This window comes from Haliaeetus leucocephalus, unplaced genomic scaffold (assembly GCF_000737465.1).
Source record: "Haliaeetus leucocephalus isolate CR32 unplaced genomic scaffold, Haliaeetus_leucocephalus-4.0 Scaffold933, whole genome shotgun sequence".
Lineage (NCBI taxonomy): Eukaryota > Metazoa > Chordata > Aves > Accipitriformes > Accipitridae > Haliaeetus > Haliaeetus leucocephalus.
The window spans coordinates 1,279,588-1,289,860 of record NW_010973369.1 but is presented as its reverse complement, the minus strand read 5'-3'; the positions used below and the strand labels follow the sequence as shown (position 1 = coordinate 1,289,860).

At 49.3% G+C, this 10,273-nt stretch overlaps 1 protein-coding gene across 1 annotated transcript in view; it reads left to right on the top strand.

Annotated features, from left to right (window-relative positions):
• The window catches only part of TOX2 (TOX high mobility group box family member 2), a 94,208-nt gene that overhangs the window by 65,674 nt on the left and 18,261 nt on the right, over positions 1-10,273 (top strand). The window contains exons 3-4 of the mRNA XM_010584058.1: positions 2,292-2,531; positions 6,983-7,210. Coding sequence (XP_010582360.1) covers positions 2,292-2,531; positions 6,983-7,210 — 468 coding nt within the window. The remainder of the gene's footprint in view (positions 1-2,291; positions 2,532-6,982; positions 7,211-10,273) is intronic.

Below are 10,273 nucleotides of genomic sequence, written 5' to 3'. Positions count from 1 at the left end.
GCAGCTTCTCACAGAAGCCACCCCTGTAACCCCCTGCCCCCCACTACCAAAACCTTGCCACAAAAAGCCAATACACTCTGTAAGCTGGTTTTTCCTTGCAACCACCAAAGCTGAGGACAGCAGTTCAGTATGGCCCCTAAGTCAGCCTTGGTCAGTCTCCTTGTGCTGTTGAAATGCAAGGCTTTATTTTCTTCCTGCGAGTTAAATCTCTGCACTTCATAATTAATACAGAAAAAGGGCAGATCTAGGAAAATCTGTTCCCCTGACACACACTCCTTTACTGATGCAGAATCTGAAAGAGAGCAGAACATGCTGTCGGGTGTTGTGTAAAGCTCTTGATTCCTGACCTGCAGCAGTAAATCTGGGTTTGCGTTTGGATTTATTTCCTCTGAAGCCTACCGAGCCCTTGCAGGTCTTCCCTGGGTTTCTTTCTGTATGTGCTGCTAATGGAGTTGGCAAGCGTCCCCTGGTAATGAGAGATTGCACCTCAGCGGGCTTATCGGAAATGAAGATTGTTAATAAATAAAGCCTGGGTCTTTAAACTCATGTTAACATTAATCAGATTAATATAAAAGGGAAAAAGTCTGGAAAACGTTAGAGGCAGGGTTTGCTCTCCCTCCCACTCCCTTCCTCCGTGGCTGGATGAGGCTGTGGGGCGGGAGGCAGGTTGGCTCTGTCCACAGGGGCTGCAGTGGGGCTGAGCCCTGCTGCTGGGGGGTGGCTGGGCAGTGATGGATCCTGGGGTGAAAAGGGGGTTTTCAGGCAAAATGGTACAAACTGGAAATGGGGTCTTGGCTCAGCAGGCAGCAGGGCAGCCCCAAAACCTTCCATGTGCCTGCAACATGGCTGTGTTTGTCCTTATGTCATCTTCCCTCCTTGGCCAGGACAGGGGGGTGTTGCTCCTCCCGCCTGACCTGGCCACTTGAACTTTGGTTTATGCCACGACACGGGGGGATATATACTCCAAAAGATAGTTTCGTTTTGTCTGATGTAGCATTCAACATTTCTTATTAGCCATATATATATGTTTCATTTTTCTTTCGAATCTTTCAAGAGTGTTGGGCTCAGCAGCCTCAGGAGGCAGCACTTGTGCCAGTGGCCTGTGCCGTGTCCATGCGTCCCTGCAGCCATGTGTGATTAGTCGCCTTTCAGTCCCATCGGATGTCCCCTCGCTCTTGCATTATGAGAACAGATAAATAGGTATTAGAAAACTCTTCATTTTTGGGGACAACTCTATCACATAGCCTCCTCCCTCACCTCTTTCCTACATGCAAGCACACACATACATCGCTTCTGGTTCCTTCCCTCACTGGGGAATCTTAAGAGGCAGCACATAATTTTCTTTGCCCTTGTCTGGAATTTTTTTTTTCGGCTACACTCATTTCGAGTGGGATTGGAACTGGTTGCAATATTTAAAACTGGAAGAGACGTCTCCAGGAGGAGTTGTAATGAGGTGGTGGGCACCAGCAGAGCTTGCCCCCATGCACTGGGGTCCATTTCAGGGCATGTTGTGGTGCTCGGGGCTTCTAGGGCTCGGGGCCATACAAACCTCTGGCTTGATGGTAGTGTCACAGCTTTGGACAGACCAACATAGTAGGAGCAGGGACCTGGGGCTTTCACTGACTGCTTTTGTGCTTACTACTTCTAGGTATAAGCACAGTAGTGCTAGCAACCCAACAGCCGTACAGCGGATGTGGGAGGGTTGGTTGCGGTACCTGCATAAACGCAAACAGATATTTTTTCACCTATGCAGTTATTAAATGTCAACACCACGTAGTGCTCAGAAAGAGCGTGTCTGGGATCCACTGATGCCCCAGGGCTGGACTGTCATCCACAGGCCCCAAATACCCTGGCACATGTGCTGATGCTCAGCGATGGCCTCACGTGTGCAGCAGCAAGGCTTGGCCCCAGAAATGCCTGGGACATTGCAACGCCCTCCCTTCTCCCAGTGATTTGGCTAAAAATTTCTCATTTATGAACTTTTCTTTCAGACCCCTGATAAGTGCCAGAGGTAGGCAGGGGCACCTCCTGGACACACAGACCTATGTATAAAGACAATTTAGCACCTCTCTGTAGTCCTCCTGGGCAGGACGATGGCAGGAGCTGAGCCCCAGGTACACGGTACTCAGTTCTTGCTCTTGGCTTGTTTGGAAGGGGGCACAAGGAAGACTTCACCAGCTGTGTAGAATAGTTTTGACTCAGTCAATAGGAGTTCATCTTAAAGTGATTTGACAGTATAATAAATAAATCAATACATTTTTTAATTACAAAGTGATATTCTCCTAACTCAGATCCAGGAGATGGTCCACTCAGACGCCACGTCCTATGAGTCCAACCGTCAAGTGCCCCTGATCAATCGCCCCGGGATGTTAGCCAGCCCCATGAGCGCTCTCAGCCAGTCACAGCTGATTTCTCAGATGGGGATGCGGAGCAGTGTTACCCACGGTTCCCCATCGCCCCCGGGAAGTAAGTCTGCTACACCATCTCCCTCCAGTTCTACTCAGGAAGAGGAGACAGAGTCACATTATAAGGTACGTGCAGTCACGCCTGTTTTAACAGACAGCAAGAAAATGGCAGATTATGTTTTTCAGTGAGGGATAAATTGCACTAAATAAGAGCACAGACTTTCGGTCTTCTTTTTTTTAAACATGTATATATAGTGGGAGACTTCCCCAAGGATGAGGAAATTGTTTCCAACCTAGGGTGAGGTACAGCATGGCAGGCTAGCACACATGCTTGGATTGTGCATGCAGCAAGTTTGGCAATGAGAGTTGGGCTTTTCTCTCCACGGTTTACCAGGTCCATCGATCTGCAGAGTTTCCTCTGATGAGGGTTTTGATGAGCAAAGCAGGTTCAAGGCTAAGGTTCTGCAAATGCTTGGGTGCAAACTTATATTTCTGGTGGCAGGTAGAGGAGATTGAAACAGGGGAGGAAAAGAATGCAGGGTGGGATTTAACTGAGCTCACTGGACAGGGCTTGCTAAGGAAAAAAACCCAGAAATTAAAAGAGGAAAAGTCTTCTGCCTTTTAGTTCACCCAGGCAGTGTTTCAGGTAGTCATCAATGTCTTAGTGGCACAGAGTCTGCCTCTACAGCCAGCACAACTGCTGCTGAGCATGACATCGAGAAACCCAAGGATTTCCTGTGGTTTTGGGGACACCTTCTTTTTTTGCCCATCTTTCTCAAAATGCACCAGCAAAGCAAACAACACATGCTGTGTTCCATGAGTCTTCTGTCTGTTATTTACTGAGGGCAAATTGCAGTGATTGCAGGGTTGCTGCCTCAACACCCAATGGGTCTCCATGCCTGCAGGTCAATCACTGGGCTCCCTGGGGGTCTTAGATTAAAGCCTTTCATGGAAAACCTTCTCCTGGAAGGTGCTGATCCAAGGCTGACACCAGAAGCGCTGGTATTGTACCTTTGTTCTGCAAAAACAGATGATTGTGACAGGATTTGAATGTATAACCAAAGCATCAAACAGTGCAGAGACTGGAAAACTAGGAAAATGCTAGGACTGAGAAAAAAACTTTCCCTTTCCATGGAAATCCAGGCAAATGTATTCCCATCAATCCTGTAGTTTTTCATCCATTGGCAGCTTTCACTTCAGATCAGGACATTTCAAAGCAGAGTGCACACATGGATGCAAAACCAGCTTCAGTGGAATAAAACTGTAAAAAGAAGGGATACACATGATTGAAAATAGATAGAGTTTCTCCAACTCTGCGATTCCACATTTAGGGGACACTGTGGGATGGGTTGTGCTGCTGGACCCCATGGTCTACCATCTCCCAGAGCCCATGTCACACAGCTCCAGGCAATTACCTGGGAGCTGAATCTTTCATGTCAGCGGAAAATGAGTTTCAGCTTAGTTACACACCAGGTTCTCTCTCACTGCCTCTTTCAGCATCACCCAGCTTTCCTCCTGGGCAGGCAGGGCTGCAGGAGTCACTGGGGAGGACACAGCTTTGGGGTTGGATCTTCTGTTCTCATTGAGCCAGTGATGCCTGGGGGGGTACGAAGAATTTGGAGATGTCCAAATTTTGACAACTTGCAGAGATTTTAGTTTTTCCTAATCCTAAAGGCATGCCTCCTCATTTTTCTGCCGTGTAAACTACCCATCAAGAGAGGTGGAACAGGAGCGATGTATTTGATGGAGGAAGAAGACCGTAAGTGTAAAGAAAGCAGCAGAACCGCATTGTGGCCTGCAGGTTTCTGTTTGCTTTCTCTATCTACGCAGCTGCTGTATTCACCCATGGGTCATTTTTCGTATGGCCATTAAGGGCCTTTCTGCCACAAGTCATCAAAGCAGCGTCTAACATGCAGAAATTAATCTTGTGACCAAGAAGGCCACATGTTAAAGAAATGGATCTGATGCCAGCAGGTAGTTCAGATCCAGCAGGTCCTCTGAGCCAGGGAGCTTATGATTTTAGGAGGTCTCCCAGCCTCACTGATGCATTTACCTGCTTCATTGCTTCAGGGGGGTGTACACATGCACGGGAGGGAGAGGTAGTTACAGCCCAGATTCCAGTTGGATTAGCAATCTCTCTCCATAGTTATTAAAATCATGGTGTCCATGAGGTTCCTGCTCTTCACAGGTTCAGCATCTAAGAAGGCACCAAGCCACCAGTTTATGGGATCACATCTGTCACCAGTGAATTTCCCCAGTCCACATCTGGCGTTAAACATGCCTTCTGCTGCCTCTCCAGAGCAGGTCCATGCAGGGGCTGGTGGCCATACACTTCATCCCGCTGCACAAGCCTTCACTGTCACTTTGACCATGGCTCACCCCTTGGGGGATGCAGTTGCTCTGGAGCAGCGAGGCACTGGCTCTCAGGGGCTTGCCGTTAGCCATGGCTTTGGTTGTTCCAGCGTCTTCTGCAGCCCAGGGCTGGGCTGTTGTCTCATCCCGTGCTGCATCACACCTGGTGAACGCCAGGAAAACCAGGCAAAGTCCTGATCTGCTCTGCTCCCTCCTGGGAACTGATGGCTCCAGGCAGCCTTGCAGGCAGCGTCTGTTTTCCATAAATACCATTTGCTTTTTGATGCTATCTAAGCAGGTCCAACTGTGAAACTGTCATCACGGCTGTGGTTGAATTGCGCCCGTTCCTGGCTCCTTCGCTTGGTCAACGTCTGTGAGGAGAGCAGGTCCCCCCCCACAGCACTTAAGTGAATCAAACAGGATTACAGTTAGTTAAAATACCATTTCACTTGCTAATGGGCTGAAGCCCTGTCATGCATTTTTTTTCTCCTAATAAGCTGGCCTTTCACCTCCAGGCCTCCCATTCAAGCCCAATTGGGCAATTTTAAATTAAATGCAATTTTTGTGGTCCCTCTGCTCATTCACTAATGGTCACTGTCTGTTTGACAAATGTCACTGCGCTGATACTGAACTTAATGACCAGTCAAGAGCTGCTGAGCAGAGAACAGGAGTGCTGCTGCCCTTTCCTCCCCATGCCTGGCCTGTGCCAGCTGAAGTGAAGCCTCTTAAATCCCAGCGCTTCCAAGCACGCAATCGAATCAGCAAATCCATCAGGAGAAAAGGCCTTTTCTGCTCCCAGAGCTCACTGGGAGGCACAGTTTTCACAGCTTGGTGTTTAGACCTGTGTCAATTGATTTTTTAAAATTTTTCTTAAACATCTAAGTGACACACTGGGCAACTTTCTCAGTAGTATAATTAGCCCAGCAGAGCCGGGACTGCCGAAGTCAGGTAGTGGCCTAGCACTTGGTGCTTCAGCACTGTGGGTCTGCAGGCAGGGGTGCTGGCACCCATTTGCCCTTGAGGATGCAGAGATCCAGACTGCAGCAGCCAACTGGCAGCAAACGGTTTTATTGTCTGCCGTGTTTAACCTCTGGTGTATTTAGTTTTTCCTCCACTATAACATAAGCTTCCCTGTAGTGCGAGCTTTCACTGACCGTAGTTAATGCATTGAGAGCTTTGATGTATGTCCAAGTGCTTTCCAGGGGTCTTTTCCTTTGCACCCGGTCACACAGAGGATTCTGCAGTCCCATATATTCAACACGCTGCCCAGGGCGTCCTGGTGGAGGCTCAGCCATAGGATCTTCTTTCTGTGCTACCTTCACTGGAAGCATCGCTGTTTCCAGCCTTGCTGTTTCACTTCCCAGCGCAGTGGCAGTGTCTCCTGCTGAGCATCCACAAAGTCCAACTACTGTTGCCTGTGTCCTGCTCCCCTTGGTTCAACCACCCACAGGGCACCGAGCATGGATACCGCCAGACCTAGTCATCCTGCTGCACCCAGACCACCAGTTGTAAAGAGTGAGCGGTGCATGCAAAGCGTTTAATACATAAGATTAAAATAGTTTAATTTCTGGATAGGGGTACATAGCTGTTAGGAGGGGGTAACAAATTTTGCACAGCCCCTGCACGATGGCTAATGTGATGCCGATGCTGCTCGGTCAGTGCTTGCGACCCCCCTGCCTAGGGAGTGCGGAGGCTGAGCCACCGGCACACACATGAACGAGGAAAGTCAGAAGCAGCTTGCAAAGGGGCATTATTGAGCTGGAAATCAGAAGCCATGTGGAAGCTGAGTATGGAAAAATTTCATGGACTGCTAAAGGGATCTGGCTGGGAAGGAAGGCATTTGGAGAGGTCCCACAAGGACCAAGGAGTGAGTGAGCTTGTGATGCCAGGGAGGAGGAGGGGGAAGGGGGTTGTCTGAGGATGAGTGACTGGAAAGCCCCAGCTTTGGAGCAGGGACCACTGGAGCAGCAAGGGATGAACCCAAGCTGTGAACTGGGCTGTGAGGAGGCACCCAAGCTGGGCTCAGGCACCCACCAGCAGTTTGTGTAATGATCCTAGAGGCACCTGGGGGCCAAAGAGACACCCAGGGCTGCTGCACTCCTCACCACACTGGGAGCCCTCCTCTGCCCATGCCCTCTCTCGTGCCTTTTGCTAACAAGCTGTAGCAGGGACTCATATCAGATTACTCCCAGCCAACTGCTAAGGTTCATCTCTTGGTTTTGCAGGTTACTGGAGAGAAAAGACCATCAACAGACCTGGGCAAAAAGCCCAAAAGCCAAAAGAAGAAGAAAAAGAAGGATCCTAATGAGCCCCAAAAGCCGGTGTCAGCCTACGCCCTCTTTTTCAGAGACACGCAAGCAGCCATCAAAGGGCAAAACCCCAATGCTACTTTCGGAGACGTATCAAAAATTGTTGCATCAATGTGGGACAGTTTGGGAGAAGAACAAAAACAAGTGAGTTACTGATCTCTTTTTTTTTTTTTTTTCCCAACTGTTGAAAGTGTTTTTCTGTGGTGCAGAGCGTCAGAGTCTCCCCAAGCACATTAGGAGCGCGGCCAGGGGCTTAAAAAGGCTGAAGTGTATGCACAGAAATGGAGGCTATTTTCAGGAGTGGTGCTGAAGTGCCCACTGCCACTCGAGGCCATGCTTGAGTGGTTTGCATGCCATGCTCTCAGCTCCAAGTCGGTGCAGCGGTGATGTGTCCTGGCCCTTGGACACCTCCTTGGGGTGCCCTGCATGCAGGTCTTTGCCACCCGCATGCCCCAAGGAGGGAGGGTCTGACCCATGTCGCAGGCAGAGCAGGAATGGGGCTGCAGAAGGATGCGCTAAGTTTGCTTTAGCTCTGCCCCTTTTTTAGAAAACTCTCAGTTGTTACATGGGGAAGAGCTAATTTTTATGACAACCAATTATTCTTGATAAGATTGTACTTGGCAAAAACATCAGTGGCCTTTCTCTGACATGGGGGTTTTACAGCCTTAGATGGGAGATGGGTTTGCATTTGCTTATTTACTTACAAGGAGTGATGGCAAACCAGCTAAAAACTATTAACTCTCTACATCACTGGCCTCAAGTCTCATGTTAAGGCTTTAAAAGCTCAGGAAAGAGATGTCTGAAGCGGCCTCGCAGAGGAAACCTTCCTGCCCCAAAGCTGTCGACCACTTTCAGTCTGCTTCATACAGAGACTTCTAGGTTCTGCTTTAACTGTTTTGTGGATGCTGAGTCAGTTACAAAAGCATGTAATTGCTCGTTGCCTATTGAGAAAACCCCAGGGAACGCTTTCCGTAGCAAGTATGTCTTTTTATCAGGCAGAGCGAGATCTGACACTGTGTGTGATGTGTCTCTGAACCCAAACATGCGCTAACCGACAATCCCCTGTGAGCGGTGAGCCCTTCTCCTAGAGCCTGGCTGCCAGCGTCAGGCTGGCTCCGTCTCTCGCTGGGTGTCCACAGCCAGCATTTGAAGCAGCTACATTTGGAGAGGGAGCAGCAGGGAAGAAAAAAGTCATTTAAATGGAAGTCATGCTAGGATATAGCCTTGCCTTCCACCCCGCACCAAGTCAGGAATAAGAGCAAGGCATCTTCTGGGATGAAACCACTTTTGCTGATCCATCTGGAGTCTCCATACTGTGCAAAGTGTGACTTTGATGTTTTCATGATCTTCCCTTTTTTTCCTCTTTGGACGGATCACTGGGGGATCATGCAGGAATTTCTCGTGCTGAAGAAGGGAGGAAGATCCCCTCCTTGCGCAGCAGGTTGACCCCAGCCCTGCTGCCTCAGAAGTTGCAGGGCAGAGGCTGGATTTGGGCTATTGGTGCCAGGCGTGGGAGGTTCAGGAGCGTGGAAAAGCTTTTATGTCACCTCTTTCTCCTGCTTTCATCCCTCCCAACATCTCGGTCTGCCTCTCCCTTACTCCATCTGGTTACAAATATCTCTGTAGATTGGGCACTGAGCTTAGCTGTAAATGTGGTTTATATAATGGAAGTGCTGGTGTGACCCTGACTCAGCGCAGTGCAAATGCTCAGCTCTTAATTAACAGCAGGGATTAAACCAGTCCGTTTATCTTCCCTGCTAACTCTCCCTCCTTCTCTTTTATGAGATAGTAGCAGCCTTGCTGTCTCTTTACACACGCTTTCTAAGTGGCTCCATTTCTCCCTCTGTAATTGATTTAATTAAGTCATTTGTTCCTTGTCTGAATGCTTAAATATTAACTTCCTGGCTTTGTCTCCAGCTGTATACTTTTCTCCCACGACAGCTACCTCCCTGCCCAGGACTCCAGCTGGAGGGACGCTATTTATCTTTGGCTCTGGGACCGTATTGCTGGTTTGTGCAATGTGGCACGTTCACTCTTGAAGTGTTTGGCTGGAAGCGAATTTATTTAGTCCCTGTTTGCTTTCCTCTGCCAGCATCTCCAGTCAAGTTTGTTTAGATTCATAAGGCAATGCAATACAAAGGAAAAAAGGAAAAGAAAAAAATTAACATTAAAGACATTAACAAAATGTCTTTAATATGTGAAAACAAGTGCCTGGGCTGTCCCGCAGATCCTTTCTCCCAAGGACTGCAGGACATGATGCAAGCGTTCACGATGAAGGCAGGCAGCACATGCCAAGCGCTCTCTTGGCACGTCTCGGGATTTTGGACGCTGGCCAAAATCCTGCTGGGACCTGGGAGTCCAGGATGCCACGTGGCTGCACCGGGCCATGGTTCTGCACATAGCCAGGCAGGAGCATCATGCTCTGGGAAGGTGTGGAAAGGTGGAAAAGGGAAGTATTTCACCTGGTGCACTGTTCCTAGCTCTGCTGACAACAGTGGTTTTGAGTATCTTCATATCCTCACTGAAGAAAGCAGTGCAGAAGACAACCCAGGGAAAAGCCAACACAGCGATGGCAAAGTATGCAAGCAAGAGCCAAATCTGGATGTTCTTGCTCAGTTGTGACCAAGGTTTTAGCTAAAGAAAGCTTCCCCTCTTCCTGACATAAGAAAAGAGGGTGGATTTGAGGCCGTAGAATCTGATTTGGGGCTGGGCTGTGGTCCCAGATGTGGATCTCTTGCAGCTCCTGAGATGTTCAGGGTGGGGCTGGGGCATCACATCTCCAGAGGGCTGATGTGCAGACCCCAGCCCCACCATGCAGTTATCAAGTAGTCTTTCGCACCACTGTGGTTTCTGCTTCAGATGAAGTTTACAAACTGTATTTTGCATCTTCCAGTGGGCACAGTGTTTCCCCAGCCCTAGGTGTGTTTTGGTTCCTGCCTTGTGGGAAAACAGCAGGCAGAACAGGCGGGGAGCAACCAGGGAGGGGGTTCAAAGCAAGCTGGCCAATAAACCCAACCTCAGCCAGGGCATTTTGGACTCGTGATCCCCCACCACGTGTCAGCAGCCCCCAGCACGCGCCCCGCTGTGCCTGCAGGATTATCTCTCCATCCCTCCCAGCTCCATCGTGCACAGAGGAGTTATGCGGAGCATGGTGTAGCCACCGTGCCAGTGCCAAAGGGATAAAGAAACCCCGGTGCTGGTGGCTTG